The sequence below is a fragment of the Nymphalis io genome, chromosome 2 (genome assembly GCF_905147045.1).
Source record: "Nymphalis io chromosome 2, ilAglIoxx1.1, whole genome shotgun sequence".
Taxonomy (NCBI): domain Eukaryota; kingdom Metazoa; phylum Arthropoda; class Insecta; order Lepidoptera; family Nymphalidae; genus Nymphalis; species Nymphalis io.
Window position 1 is genome coordinate 339,338 of NC_065889.1, and position 12,365 is coordinate 351,702.

The window sequence follows — 12,365 nt, forward strand, 5'->3', positions numbered from 1 at the left end:
CAAATATTGAAAAAATCTTCGTCATCTTCATTATCAGCGGCGGTCAGAAATTGCATCACCGACACGGCAATAGTGCCCACCACGAACAGCGCCATCAGCGACGAACACACCACCAGACCTTTAGTCATAGCCATTATCAAAACGAAGGGAAATAAAGAAAACAAAGCGACCGTTTCAAAAATGACATGCGTCAATTTTATTCTTTTTTAATGCATATTGACAAAAGGCGCCGAACCAGACGTCCCGTCGACGAGATCGGAAGCTCGCAAAGAGCAGACGTGGAACATCGAATAGTGGTATCGTTAAATAAAATCAATCGGAATAAATGGTGGAGTCGAGCCAGCCGCGGAGGAGCGCCAAGTTGACGTAGAGCGCGGGCTCGCAGGCCGCGCCGCACTGCGGGTTGTCGCTCATGACGCCCAGCAGCACGCGGCGGCGCAGCAGCGGCGCGCCGGCGCAGTAGTGGCACGGCCGCGCGCGCGCCCGCAGTGCGCCGGCGCACAGCGCGCCCGCCCCGCACGCCGCGCGCCGCGCCCCCCGCGCGCCCCACAGGTGGCGCGGCGCCCACGCGTCGCCGCGCGCGCACTGCGGCGCCGGCAGGCGGCGCACCCGCACCGAGCGCACTCTTCGGGACCGAGGGTCTTTGTCTAAATTTCTGAAAAATTCGATGTTATTCAATCTCGTCTCGAATATGTCCCGTGTGCTTGTGAATGACCGGGTAGATTTTAGAATCGTACAGAGTGCCGACGGGATCACTGAACTTTAATCTCCTCCGTTTGCGTTTAAGGCTTTATTTCATATTTATCACTTGAAGTATATGATTATTGACTCGATAGAATATTACATTACTATATTTACCTATATTTTCCATATCCAAGAATGGTTAAGCTCTCGCCGATTGTCACTGAAAAATAGTCCACCATAGTTGGGAGTGTTATGATTTGATTCGTTTCCCTTGCAACACTTCCTTCAGATTTTAAAGCGGCGAGGTCGTAGGTCGCATTCACACCTTGATACAGTGGATGTATCAGTATGTCGGACACTATATAAATATTTTCTTCATCCTTTTCGCCAAAACCTCTTACCATAACGAAAGAGTCTAAAGAATCCACCTCCTCGATTGCCTCTATGCAACTCGCGGCAGTTACAGTCCAACTTTTAGCCACAATGGTCAGTATGCATCCAAATGTTATATCTCGTGGAGGCTTAATCTTTACAAGAGCCAAAAGGTAACCTTTTTTTATTTCATCTACATATTCTCCATCATATGATTTCTCTGTGTTGTCATCAGTGGAGAATTCTGTAGGAGTCCATGACTGGAATGATGGATTCAGTTCACTGCTACCAGATTTCTGAGTATTTTTATCAGTTTTATTGGATACCACTAGCACTTGATCTTTGGCAGATGTGGATGATATCAAATCACTATCATAATAATGTGTAACAGCAGTTGTTTTTACGGATGGTGTCCAAGTACATTTTATCTCCTTGGCCAATGTTCGAGTTTGACTTGTGAGATGTTCTGTTGATATGTCCTCAAATATTGGTTCGCCAGTTGTGGTCGTGCTTGTACTTGTTTCAATCACTTCCGCAATGTCACTATTCTCTTTATTTTTAAAGCAAGCAATAAAGTGAAGAATAGTGAAGATTAAACTCAGAATAAAAATTACAAGAAATACTAATTGTAGCACTGACAAATAAGTCTCAGTTCTTGTGAAAGCTTTGCACCATCCTTTAAAATCCTTACAACAATCATTACTCATTATTTAAAAATATGACATTATTGATTATCTTCATTATATTGTAACAAGACATGACCACATAGATTACATTTAGGTAGGGTGTAAGTCTTTTTGAAAAACAGTTTTAAAAAATATGTAATTTTCATGACTATATAATTACATCATTTTTGATTTTGAGTTATCAAAATGGGTTTTCTAAATGGTCTGTCTCTGCAGCCAAATCTCAGTTGTCCAGATTCTTTTCGTCCTCCAAAGCCCCCACCAAGTCTCCTCGGTCGCCAGCCTTGCAGCCTCCTCTCTGCCTCTCTTTCAACAATTATCTCACTACCATCTATATATTCTTTATGCATCTCCCGTAACACACGATCCAAGCTTGAAATACTTTCATACTCTACAAAAGCATATTGTTTTGATTTACCAGTAACTATGTCTCTAACCAAGCGACAATTAATGACTTTTCCGAATTTTGAGAACTCTGTGTAAACTGTGTCCTGAAAATAAAGCCTTTATTTAGTTCAATATAATAACTAACAATAGAATCAAACCATGTTACTTACTTGTGTTGTTCTTGGGTTGAGACGTGCAATAAAAAGAGTATGGTCAGGGTCACCTCTGACTTGTTTATTAGGGGCATAGTCTGATTGTAAAGCTCTTAAAATAGCACGATCGTGTGGTTCACTATCTGTACCTAAAATTTGAGCAGAGGTTGTTTGCCAAATAAAACATTTTACATTACACTTTAAGATTTACATTAAGGATTGGTCATAAAAAATAGTTTAGAAATAATTTCAGAAACGTAAACGTGAGTCAGTAATAGGCATGCTTTTGCTGTTAATAGTTGCTTTTAGGTTAAATTGAATGCAAATAGAAAAAAACAAATTTTGTACAAACCATCAATAGATCCAATTTTTATTGGATCGTAGGTAGTTGTAACATATTTTTGAAAGTCACATTCTTCACGTGTCATTTTAATTTCTCTGATAGTAATAATTTCAAAATTATTTCATAAATCCTTGTTGTTTATTTTTATACTGTCAACGTCATAGATAATACATATAAGCTGGAAGTATATAGTCAGTGTTGTTACTTGTTGCCCGTCCTCAAAAAGAGTATATGTATAATATAACAAGGATCTTATGGCAATCCAATGACAGGGCTGCCAGTAGAGCTAACATATTTTATACTACTGGGTCAATTATATAAAATTATATCATATTATACAAATTAACGAAACTGTGCACAACTGAAATAATCTGTAACAAAATCAATAATATAAAAAAATATCATTGTAAAATTTAAAGCTATGTTTAAAATGTCGCAAACTATACATTTGAATTTTTATTTTTGTGTGCAATTATACAAGTCAAACATAATATTATACACTTTCAGTAGACGGTATTCAGTATTAACAACTATGAAAAATTATAAAGTCTCTATTTATTTTTTTAAACATAAATGCTATTCTCAATTTCCACCAATTAGATAGAGAACTCAATAACTAAGGGTTGACCCTAAAAGTAAGGAAATTTTATTAACTAGTAACCCTTAAACTACAACTACACCGGACGCCCCCCCCCCGTTTCTTGTCTCTTGTCTTGTCATGTCTTTGGTTTATCTCAACTCTGTATCTGTAACTCAGCATAACGATAATGTTGGTAGATTTTTTTGTAATGTTTTTTATATAACATTACCGTGGCATAACTGTCAAATAGTGCAGTAATGTCGTTCTGTAATTGTAGAAACTCCACTTCACAAAACTAGATTTTACTGCTTATTTGATATTTTCTCTAAACTTAAAAACATAGTAGTATATTTTATAAAAATGTTGTGTATACACCTGAATAGTTCGTTTTGATATATGTAAGATTCAACTGAACTTACAGCTTCCTAGGATTATTTCTAAATGTACAAATTAAATTAATCGACAATATTTATTTAAAGATAAGCATAGAATATTTTATTTAATACACTGAGCTCATTTAGCAGGTTTTGTTCTAATAACTACGTTCTTTTCTATCTCGAATGATCTCTTATTACTACTGCGATTGACTGGTCTCTATCTATGTTAATTCCAAGTTCAGAAATTTAAAAACTTATTGGGTTTCTGCCAAGAAATCCTAGGTAGAGCCCTGAAGGCTTTCCGGTCATGTATATTTTATTCGCTGTGCCATCGGATTATGAGAGTGCTCTTGTATTTTTTTACACTTTGCGTGTACACTTGTTGCACCGTTCGCTACTCTAAAATAGCCAAAATCGGCCAGGCGGGCATCATAAATACTTTCTTACACATAATACATTTATACTTACTAGCTACTCGCATCTTTTGTATTAATCAATTATACAAGTTATTTGAAAGATCTCATAACGTTTTCCTTCCCATAAACTGTAGACATCAAAAACGACATTTTGGTGTCTTAATTTTATTAGTATTTTTATTTGTACTATACCTACACAACAACATTTATTTATTTATTTTTAGATATATAAGCTAGCGCTTGACTGTTATCACACCTGATGGAAAGTGATGATACAGTCTAAGGTGGAGCGCACTTGCCTAGAAGATGCCTATTCACTCTATTTGGCAATTACAACTTGATTTGTAACATCAGGATTGAACTTGAGTTAATTATTATGATTAATGTTTTAATGCAAATATACTTTTTGTTTTTAAAATATGAAACAGCAGAGATATTTCCAATTTATTAATAAAAACAATAAAAATTTTCATCAAAATAGTTTATCAATTAATTTTGATTGAAATGTTGCCACAGACAACTATACCGTCGTCTCATATACCTAATTTGACTGAATAGTCAATATAAAACATTTCTATTAAAGATTTATGCATCATCATTAAAATAAAACGCAGGCTGTAATTAAAAAAGCATGTTCCACTATTATTTACGACTAACTGAAAATTATCTTTCCAATATAATCTTTGTTATACATGTGCACAGCTATTTGACATGAATCTGATAAAGAATATTTGTACTAAAAAGTAATATACAGACATTTTAAGAATTCGAAATCATGATATTCTAAACTGAAAAATCTGAATACCATTATTATGGTAAAATTATCAAGACTATGTTGAAATGTTTTAATTTGAATACAGTAGTCTTAAAAAACATTTGCATTACTCAGTATTTAATAATATTCTATATAAAAATCAAAATTAATAAAACATAAAAAGTGCCATACATATTTGGGTACATTTCAATACTTTATCAAATAATGTAATGCAGCTGGCATATAAGATATTAGCGGAGGAGTTATTAGAGACAATGTTTTGTGCAAAAAACGAACTAAGTGCAGTAAAAGTACCAATGAAAGTAATAGACATGAAAAGAAGTTTTAGAACATTACTCTAGGTTATAATTTCATCATTAAAGTTTAGATATGTAACACAAAACATAGAAATAAATATTTGTAATCAAACAAGTAATTGAAACATAGACCTTTAACATGTGTTATTTCTAAACAAAGAGCTATTTATAATTTGGCTTTTAAATTGCTTTTAGTTACTAAAAATTATTAACAATAGTTTTAAATTTTTAAGGAGGAAGATGTGAAACACGATCCGGATCACAGCTCTTAAATAAAATACAATTAAAAACTTTACGACCTCAAAAGCTCGCTACTTTGGACTTTGGGGTGTTTTGACTTGCTTTTGGATGGTCCTATTATTATCGTTGTGCATGTGCAACTAAACCTAATGGAACATCACAAAGATAGCAATTACTTATTCCATGTTTAAATATTATCAAATTTATGAAAAATAGCTGACCATGACAATGTATGTTATCTGCAGAGGCCTTGAAATTATTCAATACAATTTCTATACATAAATTAATACATAAAGTAATGGAATTTTCTGCAACATATTTTAAGATACATTTTATGTTAACTCTCCTCACTCGGTCACAGTATAAGTTCTGAGCACAGTATGTAGTGTGTGCTAATTAAGAGAGGGTGATTGACCTTCATCCCAAACCACGTCAATACTGGGCCATTTGGTTTGCAAGCATGTCAACATGGGATCAGTAGTTGCAGCTCGCATTGGACACTCTAGCAGTGCTGCACGACCAGTGCGGTAAACCACTCTGCCTCCTGGATTACTGCGGGACAGCCCGTTATAGTGGTGTAGTGTGAAAGTATCAGGTGCACCACGCTCACAACCAGGAAAGAATTCGTCCATGAATGCACTCAATAAAATTATTCCTAAGTTTTCAGAATCTAGTTTCCGTCTCATCAATTCCACATATTCTGGTTCACTAACCAAATCAGCAGCACATAGGACATCTTGTAAAGCTGCCGATGGAATAAAATTGTTTCCTTCTGGATCAAATGATCTAAAAATGCGTTCAGCAGATTCACCAACTGTTTCGGGGGCTGCTAGTCTTCTTTCAAAAGAGAATAATACAGTCAAATGTGTTTCTGAAGCCAAAACCCAGACAGGATGCTTAGGATTCTTGTAAAAGGAACCTACCGTACAGTACTGCATGTGTTCCATAATAGTTAGGAAACCTATGTCATTCTGTCGCTCAATTCCACGTAATCTTAACCCTCCCACCACTTGGTCATGGTCCCAGACATGTGCCACTGCCCTACCTGTAAGCATTAGATTGATGAGTCCTTGGGAACCATATCCATATGTCGAATGTATGAGCGGATCAGACAGCTCTGAAAGTTCTGCCTCAACAGTACTAACTCCTTTGCTTAGTATGACACTATATAACAACAGAAGTACACCATATTTGTCCTTCAAAATGCGAATGTTCCTTGTGTAAAATGCTTCTACTTCAGATAATGTCTGAAAGGAGTGCACCTCCATTCTTCTATGAAAGTGATCTATGGCATCACAAGACTGTTCCTCAGCACTAACATTGAGACCTGTGCTCGTCTCGGCCTCTGTGTCATTCTTTCGATATACGGCAACATTGTACTTAGAAGCTAGACACTGACTTAATATCGTACACACAGCCCTAACAAGCAAGGAATTACACTTCTCCGACGTCAAATCTTGAAGGCTATGTCCAGGTGTCTCAGACAAAAGGATCTTGAGAAGGAAACCTTGAACGGGCGCGATGGCAGCGCACGGACCACCTTCTTGCTGAATAAGCGCACTTGGCTCATCGGAGCTAAACTGGAAACCTTGCGCCCAACGCCGAAACACGTCCTCTTTTACGTTGTCACCCCACAGCAGTCGTCTAGTACTGGACAGCTCACGCTCCAATGTCGCCGTACCAGCGCTCATGTTATCTTTATTTTCTATCGCTATACTCGAGCTACTAGTATCGTTCTCGTTGGAACCGTTCAGCATTTGTTCATAGTCTACGCCACCTAAAAATTACACACAATTGATTACGAAATGTAGATAAAACCCAGCATATAGGCTTTACAGAAAATGAATTAAAGCCATTCTGCAAACACAAAAAGAATATAACCACGTAGTTATTAGTTAATACTCACTAGAAATACGAAGGTCATAGTAACTCTCAACATTTGATAATTATTTATTTTTTTTGAAAAATATTTTCTCCATCTGAATCACCGTTAATGGCATTATAAATCATCCACAAATCTTTATTTAAAAACTTTTCATATAGAAAAAAGAAAAGAAAAGCTTACGACATAAAGGCTGCCATTTTTTAAGAAAAATAGCAACATTTATTTTCATGTCATTCCGTTCCTTTTCTCCTAACTTTACTATTAATTGAATTATTAATTTATATTTAAAATTATATTTTCAATTAAATAAAGAGTATCTTATTTAATAAAATTTAGTACTTTTAAAACATAAGAACATTTATTTTCGTTAATTATATTTATTTAATGTGAAGTTTTATAGATTGGGTACAAACTGGTGGTAGAGCTTTGTGCAGGCTCGTCTGGCTAGGTACTACCCACTCATCAGATATTTTACTGCAAAACAGCAGTACTTGGTATTGTTATGTTAGTGAGCCAGTGTAATTACAGGCACAAGGGACATAACATCTTAGTTCCCAAGGTTGATGGCGCATTGGTGATGTAAACGGTGAATACTGGTGGTAGAGTTTTGTGCAAGCTCGTCTGGGTAGGTACCACCCACTCATCAGATATTCTACCGCAAAACAGCAGTACTTGGTATTGTTGTGTTCCGGTTTGAAGGGTAAGCTAGCCAGTGTAATTACAGGCACAAGGGACATAACATCTTAGTTCTCAAGATTGGTGGCGCATTGGTGATGTAAGCGATGGTTAACATTTCTTACAATGCCAAGGTCTATGGGCGTTGGTGACCACTTACCATCAGGTGGCCCATATGCTCGTCCGCTTATCTATACTAAAGTTCAATAATATGGATACCTAATGATATAATATAACCTGGGTGTTATTAAAAACAATATGGCAACAATGTAACAGTACAGATTATAAAAACTCGAAACAAAAACGCCAGTATGAACTAAGCAATCATGGACGTTGGACGGTGATGTCCATTTTTGATTTTATTTTCGTGACATATCTTTATTTTTTTACATGATTTTAGTTAATTTAATTACTAATTTTACTTTTAAATATAGTAAAACATGAGTTATTAACTGATTTTTATTGATTTATTGTTGATGATTTAGTTTTGTTTGTGTTCTGTTGATTATTTCAACATAATGAAGGTGGACAGCAGCGCTTGGAGGCGACGCGCTGCGCTAAATTTCACAGGTTGGTGTTTTAACGTAAAACTACTTATTTTTGAAATCCAACGTTAATCGCCGTTTATATAGTGTTCTTAAGAAATACAAAAATAAAACTTGCCCGTAACCGTGGCGATATGCACCCAACAATTAGAACAATCGTGAAAGGAATATATTCAAATGAGTTGAGAGAAATTTGTTATAAACATAGCATTTAAAATGTAAGGGGATTGTAATAAAAAAATTATAGTCCACTTTGGGAAGTAAATATGTATTAAATATATATTATATAAAATAATATTAAATATCGAACATTGAAAATAAATTATTTAATAATTATACATTGAAAATATATACTAAAATAAATTTGAAACATATATTTATGTACAAAAGTGATTTAAATATTTTCGTTGTTGATATTTCAACTAATCAACTTAAATTATAATATATTTGATATTGCTTCTAATTTTGTAGATGGTTTAAATGTAATTAGTTACTTAATATATTTAGGTAATTATTATGAACATTTTATAACATCCTACACCAGGAGTGACATATATATATTTTTATATTAAATAATGAAAACATTAACTGGCCGTGATGAGTCACATTATCACAAAACATGTAAACACATAAAACCTCATACAAGTAGATAATATAAATTTATCTATCAATAATAATGTTGAATGGCTGAAATAAGTTTCATCAAATATTTAGCCTGTAAATTTGCTGAAAGCATTAATTACTACAAAGTTATTTAATTAATAGAAGTGTTTTGTCAACTTTATTTAGTAATGCTTTAGAAAAAAAATTCTTTATGTGGAGGTAAAGATATATATATAATACATGCAATGACAGTGGACATGGTGTAAAATGGACAACATACTTGGTTATAGTTTATTTCATCATTCACAAATTCAATCAAAACTCTTAGTTTGTTTGCTAAAATTTTTTTTTTGTGATTAATCATCACTAAATCTCTTGTAGATAATGAGGTATGTGCAGGATATTTATTTCATTATTTTACATAAATGTTGACAAACAATATTAATGTATGTACGAAGTAACATCCATACTGTTACATAAAATCATTATATGTACAATATTGTATGACACTAGCTTAAAAGTTCCTATTATTAGCATTTTTTAGTGTTTATATGATATCAGACAGATCATGCACCACTAAAGACAGGTGATGTTCAATTATTGTTTATATAGATAACATATTAAATAACAAAAGAAATATATAAGACTATTTTTATAATTATTTAATTTAAATCAGTTAAATTATAAAATAATTATTTGTAATTGAATCGAATATATTCATGAAAACTTTCATAGACAAACACAGAACCAAACATTTTTCTATAACTTAAAAATATATCATTAATTATTCAAAAAAGAAACAGATATTTAAGACGTGTAAGCATGTAACCTATGAACTTCGCTTAAATTAGGTAAAGAACTTAGGGTATTTAAGGTAAATGCATTTGATCATTTAATTTATATAATCATACATATATATCTAGTATAATACAAGCATCACCATCTCAATATTATCAATACGAAAGTGAGTTTGTTTGTTACATTTTCACACCTTAACTACTATACCAAATCATCATGACATTTTGATAACACATTTTCTGAGGCATCAATAAAATCTATGAAGGAATTTTAAAATAATTATGCCTCTGTACGAAGTAATAAGTAAAACCCGTGTTTTGTGAAGTGACACGATTAAGTTCAGAGGTCTGAGACGAAAGCATCATTGTCTACCTGTTGAACAGTTACTTGGGATTAACGCCGATTGTTGCTCGACATTGGAAAGTGGTCTTTGTTCGTAGATTAAAATTATTTAATAGACGTTCATTAACAATTTGTCATCCATATTACTGCAACGGGACAGACTTGCATACTTATGTACAAATACATTTCAAATCAATAGTTCACAGTGTCATTCTTTAAAGCACATTATAATATGTAAAGCAGTATATAATCGGTTTTCTTATATATAAGATAACTATTTAACATCGAATTGATTACGTGTCGAATGCGCTAGAATGTAGACTTTATTGCTATTTTTATTAAATCGTGAAGTGCATGACGTCGGCTCTTTCTTGTCTGTGTATTTAATTGTAGAAAATGTTTAAAAAAAAAAGCAATGAATAAAATAAAATTAAACTATTCTAGCCACGCGTTATGAGTAATACGAGAGGGTGGATGAATGCTTCATGAGTTGCATTCGACCATTAAAAAGTCGGAATCAAACAATAGTGGATGTATTTGTTTTTGTATAATTGAATTTAAGGTTGACAATAGTCTGAAGGTAGACTTGCAGGGGCAGGTGGACAGGTGGCGTGCAGGGGCCGGTGCGCGCTCGGTGACGTGTGACGCTCCATCCTTCGTACATTTATCTTATACATTTACCTGACATTTATAAGTTTTCCTACTTTTATATAGATGACCTTTGACCGTCAACCATAATCTCGTTGTGATTGTACACGTAATAAGAGTTATTACATTCATTGTGAACATTTCCAGTTTCGATCACAGTTCTCGATCTCGTCCGAAGCCGATATCCGAAATCGTTATCGGCTCGGTAATGACACACCTCGTTACATTACAGGACAATGGCCGGTCGCTTCACAGCGGCCGATATTCTATTCGTATTCAACGAATTGTTACTAAACTACAGTCCTACATAATAATCCTAACCATCTTGTCACAATTATGGCTTGCCTCGAGTTTTGAATAGTATAACAGCATTTTAATTTTAATTACTCTGACATTTTAAAATACTGTTTTTTTTTTCAGATAGTGAACGTCATTGCTTTAGAAACTCTCCGAGAAAAATCGTTTATCTAAAAGAGAACCTCGTAACATTTGATTGGGTTGGGCTTCGTTTTATGTTTAAATTTGATTCGCACAGTATATTTCTAATAGTGATGCATGTAGTGCGAGATGATCAAAGTTATCGAGTACTGACTTATACTCGATTTTATTTTCGCATATCCCATTATCTGCTGAGTTATTAATTTTCACAAGTTTGATGCGCGAAAACACATTTAATGTGATCAGTACATACTTAAGTTCAGATGTCCCCAGTAATAGTTGTGTTCACAATATTGATCAAAACACGAAAAGTACCGAGCTATAGTAACTAAATATATATGTTGTTAACCATACTTTGTATCAACAGTTCTTGGGCCTAACACGAGTAGGAAGATTTTACCGACGCGTTAGATAAATATGTAGCTACGACACTAAAGAATATTATGATACTTCAATTAATTATTGTTGGTACAATTATAATTTCTTCTTTTAGTAGACAACGTGTCTAATAAAATAGTATTGGATCGTCTTTGCTCATGTACTGGATCCGTTGGATAAAGTTTCCATTACTCTTCGTTTCTGTAATTACATTGGCCGACTCTTTATTAGTTGACGGAGATGTACAAGTGATTGTATGACGGTAGAATTACATTGGTAACCTGTAAATAAATTCCATAATACCTATCCAGATGATCATATAGTAAACTCTAACCCAAGTATGAGTTAAAACGTTGAGATGGAAGAGATAACTACGTGGAAGTGAGTTTGCCGAGCGTCGGCTAACATAAGAGTCCAGGCTATCTATATAAAATTATATAATATTACTAGCAGAGCTCGGCGTAATCTCAAACGGACGTACCAACATCCATTTTTATATAATATAATATAAAATAAGCTGTTAATGTGAGATTATGTCATTCATACGTACTATATTATTTATCCCCACAACGATCATTATGTGTAAATAATTGAATGTTAGAAAATTCTCGTTATCGTTATGCGTTGCGACGTATGAAGTCGTAAATAAGTATAAATGAAATTTTGTAAACAATAACATGAAAATTATTTTAATTATTCATTCAAATCACGCATTTTTAAATGAAGGACTGTTTTGTACTAGTAT

The 12,365-nt window shown here is 34.0% G+C and overlaps 4 protein-coding genes across 5 annotated transcripts in view; 1 reads left to right on the forward strand and 3 right to left on the reverse strand.

Annotated features, from left to right (window-relative positions):
- Positions 1-174: 174 nt before the first annotated feature.
- Positions 175-2,423, reverse strand: LOC126778173 (serine protease Hayan-like). Its single transcript, XM_050501628.1, has 3 exons — positions 2,300-2,423; positions 859-2,133; positions 175-655 (listed from the first exon to the last, which is right to left on the reverse strand). The coding sequence occupies exons 2-3, from the start codon at positions 1,761-1,763 to the stop codon at positions 313-315; spliced, it is 1,248 nt and encodes a 415-aa protein (XP_050357585.1). The 5' UTR covers positions 1,764-2,133; positions 2,300-2,423; the 3' UTR covers positions 175-312.
- On the reverse strand, positions 1,904-2,709 carry LOC126774523 (U11/U12 small nuclear ribonucleoprotein 35 kDa protein-like). Its single transcript, XM_050496091.1, has 3 exons — positions 2,634-2,709; positions 2,300-2,430; positions 1,904-2,233 (listed from the first exon to the last, which is right to left on the reverse strand). Exons 1-3 carry the CDS (start codon positions 2,707-2,709, stop codon positions 1,904-1,906), a joined length of 537 nt encoding a protein of 178 aa, XP_050352048.1.
- A 1,720-nt stretch (positions 2,710-4,429) lies between these two features.
- LOC126778146 (ubiquitin carboxyl-terminal hydrolase MINDY-3 homolog) lies at positions 4,430-7,397 on the reverse strand. Its single transcript, XM_050501565.1, has 2 exons — positions 7,215-7,397; positions 4,430-7,085 (listed from the first exon to the last, which is right to left on the reverse strand). Exon 2 carries the CDS (start codon positions 7,063-7,065, stop codon positions 5,701-5,703), a length of 1,365 nt encoding a protein of 454 aa, XP_050357522.1. The 5' UTR covers positions 7,066-7,085; positions 7,215-7,397; the 3' UTR covers positions 4,430-5,700.
- A 795-nt stretch (positions 7,398-8,192) lies between these two features.
- The window catches only part of LOC126777942 (protein crumbs), a 39,486-nt gene continuing 35,313 nt past the window's right edge, over positions 8,193-12,365 (forward strand). For both annotated transcript variants that reach the window (XM_050501262.1, XM_050501268.1), the window contains exon 1: positions 8,193-8,438. In XM_050501262.1, the coding sequence (XP_050357219.1) occupies positions 8,387-8,438 (52 nt within the window). In that variant the 5' untranslated portion in view covers positions 8,193-8,386. The remainder of the gene's footprint in view (positions 8,439-12,365) is intronic.

Bases quoted from the DNA above. Each gene is read 5' to 3' on its own strand.
- LOC126778173 (XM_050501628.1), bottom strand. From the start codon at position 1,763: ATGAGTAATGATTGTTGTAAGGATTTTAAAGGATGGTGCAAAGCTTTC. The intron at 656-858 runs GTAAATATAGTA...CGAATTTTTCAG, and splicing joins CTTGGATATGGAAAATATAG to AAATTTAGACAAAGACCCTC.
- LOC126774523 (XM_050496091.1), bottom strand. From the start codon at position 2,709: ATGACACGTGAAGAATGTGACTTTCAAAAATATGTTACAACTACCTAC. The intron at 2,431-2,633 runs GTTTGTACAAAA...CTCAAATTTTAG, and splicing joins AAAAATTGGATCTATTGATG to GTACAGATAGTGAACCACAC. The intron at 2,234-2,299 runs GTAAGTAACATG...CTTTATTTTCAG, and splicing joins TCAACCCAAGAACAACACAA to GACACAGTTTACACAGAGTT.
- LOC126778146 (XM_050501565.1), bottom strand. From the start codon at position 7,065: ATGCTGAACGGTTCCAACGAGAACGATACTAGTAGCTCGAGTATAGCG.